The 12,352-nt window shown below is 45.6% G+C and overlaps 1 protein-coding gene across 1 annotated transcript in view; it reads right to left on the bottom strand.

Moving 5' to 3' along the window:
• Positions 1-12,352, bottom strand: part of PLCH2 (phospholipase C eta 2) — a 76,410-nt gene that overhangs the window by 56,176 nt on the left and 7,882 nt on the right. Inside the window, exon 2 of the mRNA XM_063176774.1 lies at positions 10,770-11,244. Within this exon, the coding sequence (XP_063032844.1) occupies positions 10,770-10,881 (112 nt within the window). The 5' untranslated portion in view covers positions 10,882-11,244. The remainder of the gene's footprint in view (positions 1-10,769; positions 11,245-12,352) is intronic.

The following is a 12,352-nucleotide window of genomic DNA, read 5'->3' as shown; positions in this document are numbered from 1 at the left end:
TGAAAATACAAAGCCTGCAAATAAGAAAAAAGGTGAAGAAAGGCTGCTGAAGAAGTTCCTACGTTTATAGTAAGGTTGTGCATCACACGCTCCAGAGCTGCAACTCGGTTCCAAGCGCTGCTGGCTCTCAAGCTGGAAACACGAGAGCGTGCTGAGCAGCCCCAGCTGCAAACGGCGCTCGGTGTGGCCCAGGAGCGGCTCCAGGAGGGGACAGCGACGTCCCCATCCCGCGGGTACCGCTCGCTGCCGCCGGGATGCGCTGCGGGCACCGGAGCGCGGGGAGCGGGCGGGCGGCGCTGGAGCGGCCAGAGCAGCGCAAACCCTGGGGACAGGGGGACAGGGGACAGGGGACACTGAGAGCGGCACAAACCCTGGGGACAGGGGACAGGGGACAGGGGACAGGGGACACTGAGAGCGGCATAAACCCTGGGGACAGGGGACAGGGGACAGGGGACACTGAGAGCAACGCAAACCCTGCCTGGGGGACAGGGGGAAAGGGGACAGGGGACAGGGGACACTGAGAGCGGCACAAACCCTGGGGACAGGGGACAGGGGGACACCGAGAGCAGCGCAAACCCTGCCCGGGGGACAGGGGACACTGAGAGCAGCACAAACCCTGGGGACAGGGGACAGGGGGACACCGAGAGCAGCGCAAACCCTGGGGACAGGGGACAGGGGGACACCGAGAGCAGCGCAAACCCTGCCCGGGGGACACTGAGAGCAGCACAAACCCTGGGGACAGGGGACAGGGGACACCGAGAGCAGCACAGACCCTGGGGACAGGGGGACACTGAGAGCAGCACAAACCCTGGGGACAGGGGGACAGGGGACACTGAGAGCAGCACAAACCCTGGGGACAGGGGGACAGGGGACACTGAGACCAGCACAAACCCTGGGGACAGGAGGACAGGGGACACTGAGAGCAGCACAAACCCTGGGGACAGGGGGACACCGAGAGCAGCACAAACCCTGCCCAGAGCACCAGGGCACACCGAGAGCAGCACAGCCCCCGCTGTTCCATCCTCACAGAAACTGCAAACAGACCTGCACATGTCCCACCAGGCTGATGGGCACAAGAATCCAGTGCACAGGGCGCTGCATGAACGACAAGTCTGAGACACAAAGAGCTGTGCCAAGCCAGGCAGCGTCTTCCAGAGAAATGACTGAGCCTCCTCCTCTCACAAGTAAGTGCAGTTCATCCACTGAGAGAAGCATCACCTGTTCAGGTGCTGGAGACTGATAGAAAAGCTGTTTTTCTGCTATAGAAACGAATGGCACAGTCTGTTACTGCACTGTCTCTTGTCCCTAATTTACCTACTTATGCTGCACCTTTCACAACAAAAAAGAAGCATGGAATCTTCACAACAATCTCAGTCTTAGCCCAGAATCTTCACAACAATCTCAATCTTCACAATTCTAACTTTTATTATTGCTTTAAATTTTACTCTGACCAAGGCAGGAAATCTGCACATCTTGTGTGGTGCTTGCAGGCAGCTCACAACTTAGACTGAGAAGCAAAGAGCAAACTGCTCAGAGCACACCCTGTCCAGCCACCTGAACTCAGGGCAGGAGAGCAAATCAGGCTCTGAAGCAGACAGTGAAGAACTCAGAGACCCTCTGGTGATAGTTGTTGGCAAAGTCTCTCTGATCTCACAGCCACATTTACAGGACGTCACAACCACGATTTGCAGTGCAGAGAATCCAGACTTTATCCCTACACTGTCTGTAAGAAGCTTGAGTCTAAAATCTGGTACTTGTACTATTAAAAAAGCTCTTCCAGCTGAGGATTAATCATCTCAGTAGGACTGTGCAAATGCATGTGAGATGAGTGGGGAAGGTTATATAAAGCCCACAGAGAGAAGGAAAATGCAGAATAGAGCTGAGGACCTGGCTTGCACAGCACCTGAATGCCTGCAGGTGCTTCTAACAGAGATGCATTCCGAGCGCTGATTGTAATTTACTTGTCAGTCATTTAGTTGATTAATTATCTCCTCCAAATAGCTCATTACCCAGGGTAGCTGAAGTGTTACAACCATCATTAGAGGTGCAGTGGTGTGATCCTCCAGCAGCCACAGAGCCAGGGAGCAGCCCCCTCTGCACAAACACACTTTGCCACGAGACACGCAGCTGACAAACGTGTGTACACAGCACTGCAGAACCACCTGGGAATGCACACGGGAATGGCTCCAATGAACTGTGCACCACAGGTAAAGATGAGATGACTGCACAGCCCAACCTGAGCAGCATAATCCACACCAGCAGAACTCCTGTAAAATCACTGAGAGAACGCAGGAATGCAGCACTGTGTGCCAGCAGAAATCATTCTATACACACAGCAGTGAGTAATGACACCAAGAAATGATGGGCAGAGTTTAGCACAGTGCATCGTGGTGGAGTTTCTGCTGTTTAAGAGCCAACCTTCCCTTCCTCCATCAGTAAACTTTGCAAGGCACACTCAAATGCAATGTCTACAGCTGCTGAAAATGCTCTGGAGTAAACAATTCATTCAGAGAATTGGGAATTGCTCTGTCCTTAGCATTATGGTTTCTCCGAAGCAATACATGTTTCATTTGCTGTAAGTGGAATGGATTTCCATTTACTTAGCAGTCTTTGTATTTATCTAGATACTATGGCCATAATTAATAAAACATGCCTTCTTAAAGATAAAAGATCTTTTGAAACGACAGTGAGCTGATGAGATCTAAAAAATACTATCCTCTAACAAACAGGGTCAAATAGTTGAATATCTCTGAGCAAGTGAGGAAAAAAAAGAGTAATGTGATGCTATGAAAGTACTACTGAACAACAACTGAGCCCATAAGCACAAGTACAATTTATCTTCTAGCAAAAATTCTAGTGGATGAGGTAAAAAAGAATAAATCCACCTACTGTGTTTCTGCGAGGGGCTTCCTAAATCCATCATCTTGTAGAGATAAGAGGGTTTTTCTCAATTTCCTATGTTAGGAAGTAAAAATACTCTGCATTTTCCCTCCGTCTTGCTCCCTCTTCTGCAAGTCTGTGTCTGTGTGAGAAGGCAGTTTGAATTTCATCCCGTTTATTAGCTCAGGCACTGAGGAGTCACTGTCAGTTTGTGATGTACAAGCTCCTTTCCTCTACACAACACCGAGGAAGCGGGGGAGAGAGGAGAGGTAGGATTTGATCTAAACTACTTTTTGCTGGAACAATTAACTCTTTGCTGGCTGACAGCTCCTTGCTGGTGTGTCTCCTGTCACTGAAATGACACTGAAATGTGTGCTCCTCTACAGGGGATTCTCTCTGACAGTTGTTAAATGCTCATGTTCCTTCTTTTAAGGTTTCCTCTGCTTTTCTCTTCCACTGCTTAACTGGGAACTCCAGTCAACATCACCCCAGCCATGATCTACAACCACACAAGGTGCTCCTGTTCAATAATGCCAGAGGGACTAAGGGTCACAGATTCATTCTTCAGTCCCTACAGCTTCTAAAACTTACAAAGGTCCCCAGTAGGGATTTATTCTCCACCAATTAATGCTTGCTGCTTCTTCAGGTTTACATTTAACACCTCTAACCCTGAATATCCAAAACTGAACAGAATTATTTGCAATGAAACCACATTCACTGCTGCTAGAAGAATGAAATGTGAGTGCACCTGTGTATCCCACCATCCCCAAACACTTTCATTTTCAAGGCAACAGAACAGAATCCTGTTCATTCCTCTGCAGTGAATTTTCAGTGAGGCAACAACAAATGATCTTCACTTTCTCAACACCTGTTCTATAAAAGAAACAGAGTTCAGTAACACCACCCCATAGCCAGTTCCACATTCAGCCAGGTCAGCAAAGGTTTCCCCAAGTTTAGTGTTTTCCTGGGAGAACTATTACATAAACATAAATATATGAATATATGTATATATGCATGTATGTATATATAAAACTCTGTAGATATTTGCATCTCTTGAGAGAGTTTCAACTTTTTAATCCCTGCCCACAGTAAAACCTCTCTGATGCAAATTTTTACTTAGAGGTCTATGAGAAAAACAAGTCAAATTAACTAGATTTTCCACACTAACCATTTTCCTCCAGAGAACACCATGCAGGGTGAAGCACAAACCTTTTTTCCCCCTTACTTCAAACAGTACTTTGTAGTCCATCTCTTCCTTTTTTCTGCTGGTAAATGGGGACAAAACCTGTTCTGCAATCATAGATCTGAATGCTAGTGATTCTAATGTATTTCTATTTTCATACTTAATTCTAGCAAATGAGCATTTTTGTACTTTCATTAAGTTTCATTCCTTGATTTTTGAGCATTATCTTGACAGCAACCCAGCTCCTGTATCTGCCACTATCCCAATGACTTGCCTGGTGCTGGAGCACACTTCCTTTATGTGGAGGAATTACTTTCCTCTGACTTTCACTGATTGTCCCACTCATTCTAAGTTCCTGCCACAGCTCATTCACTGTGACACAAGCTGGAGCTTTTCCTTCCTCAGATCCAGTCACAAATCCTGCTGTTCTCCTGGGAACCAACATCCCCCCTTTCAGTTCAGGGAGAGAGACACCAGTAAAGGGGATTAGAATCGTCTCTAAACAGGTTTAAAACCTTTTGTCTTCTTCACTGAGCCAATTGCCTGGAACTGCAGCATTTCAGCAGGGAAAAAGATTATTACTTCAGGGAAATATCAGTGGTTCTGATATTGTCAGAAACAATCTCACTCACTCTCCTCTAAACTATTCACAGCTCTTCTGTTGTGTGCAGAGCATTTTCAGCACAAAAGGGCCATAATAGGACAGCCTCTCTTCGCAGTGGCTACACAGGTTTAACTCGTGGTTTGTACTTCTGAGATCATGAGTTCAAGAATATTCTCATTTCTTCTCTACAGAGCCAGAAATGCAGCTGAAGGATCCTGGATTTGCCTGGGAGATGGCAGCAACCACACATCAAGTGGTTCCTCATAGTTTGATAACTGGAGAAAACCACCATGGTTTGCTTCAGAAGACAACTGGAGTTATTTGTTCTCTCAAGAAACAAAGCATTCCTCTCTCTGATGAAGCATTTAACCTCAGATCAAACTGACAGATAAGATTCTGATGTGAAGATAAATAGAAAACTGCTTGGAGATGAAGGGCATTGAAATGTTTGGGGAGGTAACACCAAAAGCCAGGGAGGTTCACAGTATCACAGTCATGATTTTAAAACACAATTTGCCAAACTCCAAATGCAAACCAAAGCCAGCCATGCTGTAAGACACACAGGCCAGTAGTCATTTGGCTGTACCTGCTTTTGGTGGCTTTCAGAGGGTTAAGTTCACCAAAACTATCAGCAGATACAAATAATTTGCTTGTGAGAAAGCGTAAGAGGGAGAGACTCAGCTCTTGTTTACAGAGCCTCAGAGCAGCATCCCTGTGAGTGGCTTTGACTGACAGGATTATTCACAGCTAATGGCAGCATCTCCAGAACTTCCCACAGATAATGCCAATATCGTTGCACGCTGTTAAACAATATTGCATTTCCACCCCTCCCATCCCTGACAACACACAGGCTGAGCACTCATATGAATGAATGAAAGGAACAGATTTTTCCTCTCGCAGCATTGTAAAGACCTCATTTTTAATTGCTCCAGCACTGCTTCAGTCAACCCAGAAGTTGGTTTACTACCTCTAAACATGCTGCACTTATTCCAACCATCTGACTGAGCACAATTTTTACCTAATTCGCTGTTATTAGGGTCAAACCAGGGTAAGTTCCCTGCTACCAGGTACACCTATCAAGAACTTTCACTCAGGCCTGCAAGGAGCAGCGGTTACAAGTAGAAGTTGGCCTGGTTAGTGACTCTCAAGGGATGCCAGGTACCAAAGCTCCAGGGGCAGCGGCGCTCACTCAGGCGGTTCTGAGGCAGCGGGAAGGTCCCGGGCTGGGTTCTGGCAGGACGGAGCTGTGAGAGTGCTCACCCAGCAGATGGCAACCGCGACACAGCCTCGGCATGAGCGGGGTCCGGGATCGGGGATGGAGCGCGCTCGGTGCGGTTTGTTCCGCTGGGTTTGTCCCTTTGCCACCACACAAAATCCTCACAGGCAGGGAGAGGTGCATCAGATAGGGCAGGAGCACTTAGGGGGGCAGAGGAGAAGAAAGAAGGAGCAGATGGTAACATTGAGGTGATTCAGTTTCTTATCCAGAGAAAAAAATACTGATTCTGTAACGGAGTTCAGTCAGTGCCTTTTATCTCCTTTTCCCCAGTTAACTTTTACAGGAAAAGCAGAGCTGCTACATAAACTGAGTATCCAGGTAACGCTGCCCTTTTTATTACAGCCTCATGATTCACCAGCACAGAGCAAAGAAAGGTGAGGCCAAACTGCAATATTCCTGTGGACCATGGAGAAGGAGAACAAAGCAGAGCTCTGTCAGAAGCACCTTTATGGGGCACATTCCTTTTCATGTCACATTTACCACCTTTATCCTAACAAACCTCACTGAGGCACAGACAGGTGGTCATTAGTATTTCCTGATCCTAAAACAAAATCACCACCAAGGGCAGAGGCTGTGTGAGCTGGGACAAAGCAGATGCCTCCCTTCTCCATAGCAGGTGACAATTCATTGCTGTTTAGGTCCTGCCTTCCAAGAGATTGCAGCAGGAATGTCTGAGCCTGAATAGGAGTTAGGAGACTAAACACCTTTAGGCATCTTGGCACAGAGCCTCCAAAAACTACATTACAATGCACTTTACCAAAAACACAGGCAAACAAAAATCCCAACCAAAAAAAAAATCTAAGAAAGAAGTTAATCTAGAAAGCCTTAGAGATTTTCATTACCTGTTGAATCTGTATGGGCTAAATGGCAAGGCTTGAAATGGTCACTTGACTGAAACTAAAATTATTGAGGAAACAAATATACATTCCTCAGAGACAGGAAAAAGGAATCTGAGTCACATCAGCTGAAAGACAAAACACTTAAGCAGTATTACAGTCATAATGAAGTTCAAGGTCCTGGGCTCAGTGGTTCATCCTGGACTCCTGAACCTCCTGCTCAGCCCTTTGCTGGCAGTGAGGAGCCAGACATCCTCCAGGCACCTTGTGCCACACACGATCCCCAAATCCCTGCCCTCCATCAGGTGCAGGAGGATTATTTATGGAGTGTGAAAGAATGGGCAGAGCTGAGAGCTGCCCTTGGGTGCTGAGCCCCAGCCAAGGTCACCTCTGCCTGCAGTGGCCCCAAGACAATTCCTTGTCCTTCACAGTGCGCTCTGCTTCACACAAAGGGACACTTTCTTATAATTTTGTCATCTCTTAATGTGGTATAAAAATTCTCAAAAGCTGAATGCGTTCAAACAATTTTCCTTCTAAGACTTGAACAGTATTAAAGAATTTTACTGAGCCTGGACGTCCAAAACCAGTCTTTTTCACAAAATGAAACTTGATTCAGTTTCACTGTTCCATCAGTCCTCAGATCTACTCCAGGCCACCACCAACCAAGATTAAAAACCTCCAGGACTCAGACTCCTTTGTGGTCTACAGATTGCATGTTGCAGAATAGCTCCCAAGCAGCTGATATCAGCACCCACTATTGCCACTCTCTAGATCTTACCAGAGTTATTTCAGTTCTGAATTGCTGAGGTTGGACATTATTATTATTATTTGTATTTCAGAACACGTAAAAAAAGAGCTAAACATGACTGAGAAGTGTCTGTTGTGCAGGAACAGCAGCTCTCATTTGTAATCAGAATAAGAGACAGAAAAAGGATAAAATGAAATTACAAAAAGAGCCAAACAAGAAGGCAGTAACAGAATCAGAACTAGAATCTGGACCTGAGCAGTCCAGTATTGTGTGCTGAGGTTCATATCTTCATTACAACAGTCTGTGGACTCATTAACATAAATTAGTATAAGCTGACACTGCCAACAAAGGAAACAATTGTGCATTCTGCAAACCTCACTTGTGCATTTCTGCCTCTGCAGCAAAAGGGAGGACAAACAGCAGCTCTCAGTGTTCCTTACACTACAGCCTTGTCCTCCATTCAGAAAGGAAAAAAGGTGTTGAAAACAGAGCTCTCAGTCGACACTGTGCAAAACCTTCAGGGTTTGGTGTCACAGCTGTGCAGCACCACTGTCTGTGTCACAGCACCCTGAGGAGAATGACATGTTTGAGTTCAATCATTATAGGGATAAATAACAGTGTGCCTGCTCAGATTGGATTCAACCTGACCAACAAAACTCAAACCCAAACCAGGTCCCATCCTTCCCTCACTGCCTTGTACAAGCAGAACTGCAGCATCAGGTCACATTTTAGCTGAAAAACCAGTGAAACTGGGCAGTTTCACAGAAATCTAACGCAAATTGAAGTTCCTGTCAGACAGCTGGTGCCAATTCACAAAATGTCACCTGTCTGTCTGTCCTTCTGCTCAGTTGGTGCCATGGAGGGGTTTGGGTGGGAGCTCTGGAGATGCCCCAGCCCAAGCCCTGCCATGGCAGCAGCTGCCCACAGCCAGGCAGATGTTGGAGCCCCAGCTGAAGGGCAGCTCAAGTGCTTCTCCAGGCTAATCTGATGTACCACATATCTCAGCAAACAGGATTTTGCATGTCTGTGCACAGCACTCTTTCATCAGATTACAAGGGAAAAGTGAGTCTAGACATGCCAGAGCATATTTGAAAAATAGAGGATTACTGAATTTGCCATATCCCTCCTTGATTTTGGACTCTCCCAATGCTGCTGTAATAAGGACTAATGACATTATATATAACCAAATGATGTAAAAGTTAATTGCATTCCACTCAGATTTCCTTTTTGCATAGCAATCTGCTTCCTCATCCATGTACAGCCTACACAGAAAAGCGGAGATTTTACTGCAAAAAAGCAACAGGTTTTGAAAAGTGTCTCAGTTGATGAAACATCAGAAAGCTGCACAAGAGCTCCAAGACGAGTGAGCACAGAAGGAGATTGTGGTAGCTGTGATACTGTGGGGCCAAAGGATCAATTGAGGGGCACTAATTAACTTTGTGGAGTAATTGCAACCAGTGGTTTAACTCCAGCTCCATCCTTCCCTAAGTTTTCTGGCAGATAAACTCACCCAAACATGAAAAGAGAGGCGTTGCAGTTGGCAGGCTGGCCTGACAAAGCTGCAATGTTGCTTCTGAAGGCTCCAGAGCAGCTCAGCACTGTCGCTGTCACCTCTGTGCAGGTGGCTCAGAGTCTGTCACTGCACAGAGGCAAAGCCACATCAGAGCTGCACTTCAGCAGAGCCATGGAAAGAGTTAAACAGGGAGACAAGGCCAGGCTCAAGTGGGTGTTCTGAACCAGCCTGCAAAGGGACTCCTGAGCCCAGCTTTTGTTCAGGTCCAGACCCACTTGCATTGGAATGCTGCAAGTGCACAATGCAGACTTTCTCTCCCTCCAGCTATTTCTGCCTTCGCTTTGCACTTTGTCCTAGGTCTGCACACTGACAGAGCTTCATCCAGAGTCCTCAGCCTACAAATAAAAAATGAGCTCCCCAACAGTCACTTTGTGTGATATAGCCATAACTGGAATGGATCACCTCACTTGTGTGGTGCCAGAACACACAAATGATGCAATACACCCATTTCACATCCAAATTTCTGCACTTTACTTTTTCAAACTCCTTGCAAATCAATATAAGGAGCACACTGGGACAATGATAATGGCTTGATGGCTCTAGCAGGAAAAGTAACATCAGTAAATGTGTAAGAAAGATAAGAACCAGGATAATGACAATCAATCATGGATTAGTTATTTCACTGACAGGCCATTTTTAGTACACCTACAATATAAATATATTCAGCTAGTAAAAAATATACTTATCAGCACAAATTGGAAGCCAACAAAAACCAAAATTGATCTCACAATTGCTGGATATTTAACCAAAATTACAAAATTAGGTCCTATGAAAACCCAGCCAAAACTTTCAGTGCTGTCTACTTCATGACTGTAGGCAGTAAATTAAATGCATTTCAAGCAAATGAGTCCTGTGTTGAATAAATGAAGTTTTGATTTAAATATTAGGCTAAATAATCTTTTTATTATTTATTTTAAATGCAAAAAAACCCAGGCCCTCCTCCCTCAGATGTCTCCCATAGCACAAATTCATCTGCCACAGACATCAGTTACACAATTCCCTCCCTCCTACCCAATCTCCAGTCTACACTTGATGTGCACAATCACATCTGTAATCTCCAGAGCTTCCTAAGAGAAGAGCTCATTTTCCCCTGTGCGAGCTGTCAACACTGAAAAAAGAGCAGCAGCCAACAATAGTTATTCTTTGAGCCCTGCATCTCCCAGCTCAGTTCAGACAACTCCATGGCACAGAGCCACAACCTCAGGCACTATAAATCCCAGCCTCATCAACTTCAAGAAACATTTTCCAGAAGCATTGGAAAGGATCAAGGAAAAAAGTTGCAATCTCTTGACAGTCTCATCCCAGGATACTCATCTACATTTTTTTACAGGTTTTACAAATCCTGCACATGAAGGTCTGTTCACACAGCTGAAATCTCGCAGACTGCACAGCAAGGACAGAGGAAAGATTGATTCAAAGTTATTCTCAGTGTACAGGGCAATGGTTGTTTTGGGGATTTTTTTAATACACTTTACCCAAACTCTAATCACAATACCAACTACACAGAAAAAAGGGAATGAGGAATGTTCAAGCACAGTTCCCTCAAATTTAAGAAAAACTAGCTGTCCCATATGAAATATCCATACAATAAAAGTAAATTTGGAGAAAAAGAAAAGAGTGCATTTTCAATACCAAACCATGAGATTAAAGGATGGGACCTTCCACTCACCCACTGGGAGGATGTTTGCAGAGAGGAAATGGCAGCAGTTTCCCTCATGGAGACTGGATTCTTCTCTTTGTGTCAAATCCCCTGCTAGAGATTTTGGAGAAGTCAGAGCCATCTCAAGCTTTCAGAGCAGCGTAGCAACAGCTTGCTCCAAGTCAAACAAAGCACTTCAGTGCAGATATCTGCAGAAAGTTTCAGCCAAGCAATGAAAATAGCCGAGAAAAAGCAACAATTTCAGGATGTTGCTGCTTTGCTTGCTTTGGAAGTGCCAGTGAGTGCCTTCTCTGGGATTCCACATTCAGGAGACTGTCCTGGTTTAATTCTTTTGCCACATATTCCACTCATTGACCAAGAGGATTTGCAGCATCAGTGTGGAGAAAGAACCACGGAGCTCAGTCTTGACAGGATGGGTGTGAGGGCCCTTCCCAGGAGCACAGGAGTTACAAACATTCCCTGGATCTTCTTGCATGTGGATACCCTGGAGAAGACATTTTTTAAACAGTGGAAGTTACTTTAACCGTGAGATATTTACCACAGGAACATACTTAGGTGATGTGCAATGCACTGACCTCAGCAGACAGAGGCACCAACTCTTTCTTCCCTCACCCCAGGATTTTCCACACACAAAGCTCCATTTTTGCCAGCAGCAACTTCTCCAGAAGCCAAAGCACTCATGCTGGGGTTAATTAATTTATACACAGAGACACACAGAGGTGTAATATGTACATACACACTTAGCTCAGTCATTCTGCACAACAAGTGCATGGACTGCGTGCATGGCTCCCTCATCCACTTCCACCTCCAACCCTCGAAGCTCTTCGCTCCTCTTACCTGTTGTCAGCTCTCCATCCCGTATCTCTGGCATTGTCTGGCATTTTCCCTTTCCCTTTCCTTACCCATCTTCTACACAAGACTCACCTTTCCAAAGCTTTCAGTGGATGCCTTCCTTAGAGGAAGAGGGTCAAAGAAGGCTCCCTCCAAAACAGCAACCACAGCAGACAGAAACCTGGGATCCTACCTGCTGCTGGTAACTGTTTGAGTCTCTGGGAGGCTCCTTCGGTTTGTAATTACAAGCTGAGCTCTGAAACATTGCCCTAACATGTTTTGTTGTGAAAGCACAGATCCAGTTTGACATTATTTTAAAGAGAGAGGGCAATGAAGCTCACTATTAATTACAGTGATCAGAAATAGAGGAGGGGGTTTGAGACATTTGTAGCAAAAAATGAGGAAGAGAATGCCCTGCTGGAGCATCTGCCTGTTTGAAGCTGTGCCTCTCTCCTTGTCTCTGGTCCCTCATTCAGCTTCTTTGGGAAGTCACTTCCTCCCTGCCATTATCTTTTCACCAAGCCCCACCTTCTCCATTCTCACGCTGTTAAAACTCCTCTGTTCAGAGGGAGCATCACAGTGAAGTAACACCCTCTAAGTGCAGCCAAATGCATGGCAACTTCGTCTAAGGGACAGCGGTGCTTGGCAATAATTACCCTGGAAAAAATCAGCATCATTACAATCATTTGTTTCCATATTTAAATGGGAAATATCTCACGGGGCATCCTGTGGCTCTGCAATCATTATGGACATCTCAGAGA

The sequence above is a fragment of the Melospiza melodia genome, chromosome 26 (genome assembly GCF_035770615.1).
Source record: "Melospiza melodia melodia isolate bMelMel2 chromosome 26, bMelMel2.pri, whole genome shotgun sequence".
Taxonomy (NCBI): Eukaryota; Metazoa; Chordata; class Aves; order Passeriformes; family Passerellidae; genus Melospiza; species Melospiza melodia.
This window is presented reverse-complemented; position numbering and strand designations above follow the sequence as displayed.